General features: G+C 34.6%; 1 protein-coding gene across 1 annotated transcript in view; it reads right to left on the bottom strand.

Annotated features, from left to right (window-relative positions):
- Window positions 1-1,128: 1,128 nt before the first annotated feature.
- Window positions 1,129-2,039, bottom strand: part of LOC111088101 (alpha-N-acetylgalactosaminide alpha-2,6-sialyltransferase 6-like) — a 22,660-nt gene continuing 21,749 nt past the window's right edge. Inside the window, exon 6 of the mRNA XM_022397079.1 lies at window positions 1,129-1,256. Within this exon, the coding sequence (XP_022252787.1) occupies window positions 1,139-1,256 (118 nt within the window). The 3' untranslated portion in view covers window positions 1,129-1,138. The remainder of the gene's footprint in view (window positions 1,257-2,039) is intronic.

Here is a 2,039-nt window from a genome sequence, read left to right as displayed (position 1 = left end):
TGCGTAACTTATAGTGTTGGATATGTATTGCGTATAACGAATTTGTTGTATATTTATTTTCATGTCAACGTTTGTTGGATTGAGTTTGTATTTAAAAACATACCTAGCTTACAGTGCTAGTTACGTATGGCGAAACTCCCGCTAATTCTCCAAGGTTGTAGATTATTCGTGAACGCAAGAATCGACAATATATCCACTTCCGTAACCGGTTAAATATAGTTCAGTATTGTTGTCGCACCTATAAAACTGGCAAGGCGATGCGCCAAAAAGAAGAGAGCTAATAAGTCTACTAGGAACCTGCTACAACCGTGTACGCTATAAACCATGATTTCGCTAACCCTTATCAACCGGAAAATATACGACATTTGATCAGGAACAGTTATAAATTTCGAACGTCAGTGGATTCTCATTGGACGTTAGTATCTTTCCGAAAGTATTACTGAATTCTCATCGGACATTAGTGGTTTTATGAAAATATTATCTTACTTCGATGGTCCAACAATTCAGTGTCTGACAAAGCTAGCTAGCTTCTCGGCAATTGTACGTACATCGACTTCAAGTTAACTCGCTGGATATCAAAGAGACTCTGACCTAGAAAGAAGATTCTATGTTGTTTGTAAGTTAGTGAAATTGTTGTTTATAAAACTTTATTTGTGGTAATTATTTGTAATAATTGTTGTTGTAAATTGTACTGCTGTATATATATATATAAATATATATTAAAACGTATTTGTGTGAAAATTGTGCGTAAATTAACTAAATATCGGCTTCAGATTATTTCAAATTCTCAATACGTAACACAGAACTATGAGCTAAAAGTTTGTATTTGATAATAAAAAAAACTCAGAGCCATTCTATGGGCCCCTATGTCACAGCTTAAAAAAAATCATAGTAAATACCTACTTGAGGCTGGGAATAGCTTATTAGTTGATGTGCCCTAACTTTTGGATAGTGAGAACTCTGTAAGGATGACAATCAAACCCCACTGTTTGGTTAAACGCATTTAGCCCAACAATTGGCAGTGGGTGTACTGCTGACTAACTGCCTTCCCTCTAGTCTATCAGTTCAAAATTATGGACGGCTATACGCAGATAAGCCCTTTGTGGAGCTTTGCGCGAAATCCTAAAATAAACAATACCTACTTGCAATATTTAGGGTCTGGAACTCCGAATATAGTTGAGTTTGAACATCCTGCGTCCATCATAACTTGTATGGTGAACCATAAAGTTGAGGGTCGTGCTCCTAGTAGTTTGTACCTAACGAAGAAACAAAATTATTCGTACAAGTTATGTCAGTTCTCTATTGTATTAGTAGTGACAACATGACCTATAAACTAATCCGCGTGCTAAATATAGTTCAGAAAATACGTTTAAAACACATTCAGACTACGCTAAATGCAGACACAGACTGACTGGAGACATATTTCAGAAAACAAGAAATAAAATCAGTAAAAATAATTTATGTGATGATCGTTTTTAAAGATTTGACCATCCTGCGTGTTTAAAGATATTATGACACCTGATAAAGTTGTAAACTACTATAAGTCGAGATCTGACCATCCTGAGTATTTAAAGATATTATGACACCTAATAAAGTTGTAAACTACTATAAGTCTAGATCTGACCATCCTGCGTGTTTAAATATATTATGCCACTTAATAAAGTTGTAAACTACTATAAGTCTAGATCTGACCATCCTGAGTATTTAAAGATATTATGACACCTAATAAAGTTGTAAACTACTATAAGTCGAGATCTGACCATCCTGCCTGTTTAAAGATATTATGCCACCTGATAAAGTTGTAAACTACTATAAGTCTAGATCTGACCATCCTGGGTGTTTAAATATATTATGACACCTGATAAAGTTGTAAACTACTGTAAGTCTAGATCTGACCATCCTGGGTGTTTAAAGATATTATGACACCTAATAAAGTTGTAAACTACTATTAGTCTAGATCTGACCATCCTGGGTGTTTAAAGATATTATGACACCTAATAAAGTTGTAAACTACTATTAGTCTAGATCTGACCATCCTG

Source organism: Limulus polyphemus, unplaced genomic scaffold (assembly GCF_000517525.1).
Source record: "Limulus polyphemus unplaced genomic scaffold, Limulus_polyphemus-2.1.2 Scaffold3129, whole genome shotgun sequence".
NCBI lineage: Eukaryota > Metazoa > Arthropoda > Merostomata > Xiphosura > Limulidae > Limulus > Limulus polyphemus.
The sequence above is the reverse complement of the archived record's forward strand: the minus strand, read 5'-3'. Positions and strand labels throughout refer to the sequence as shown.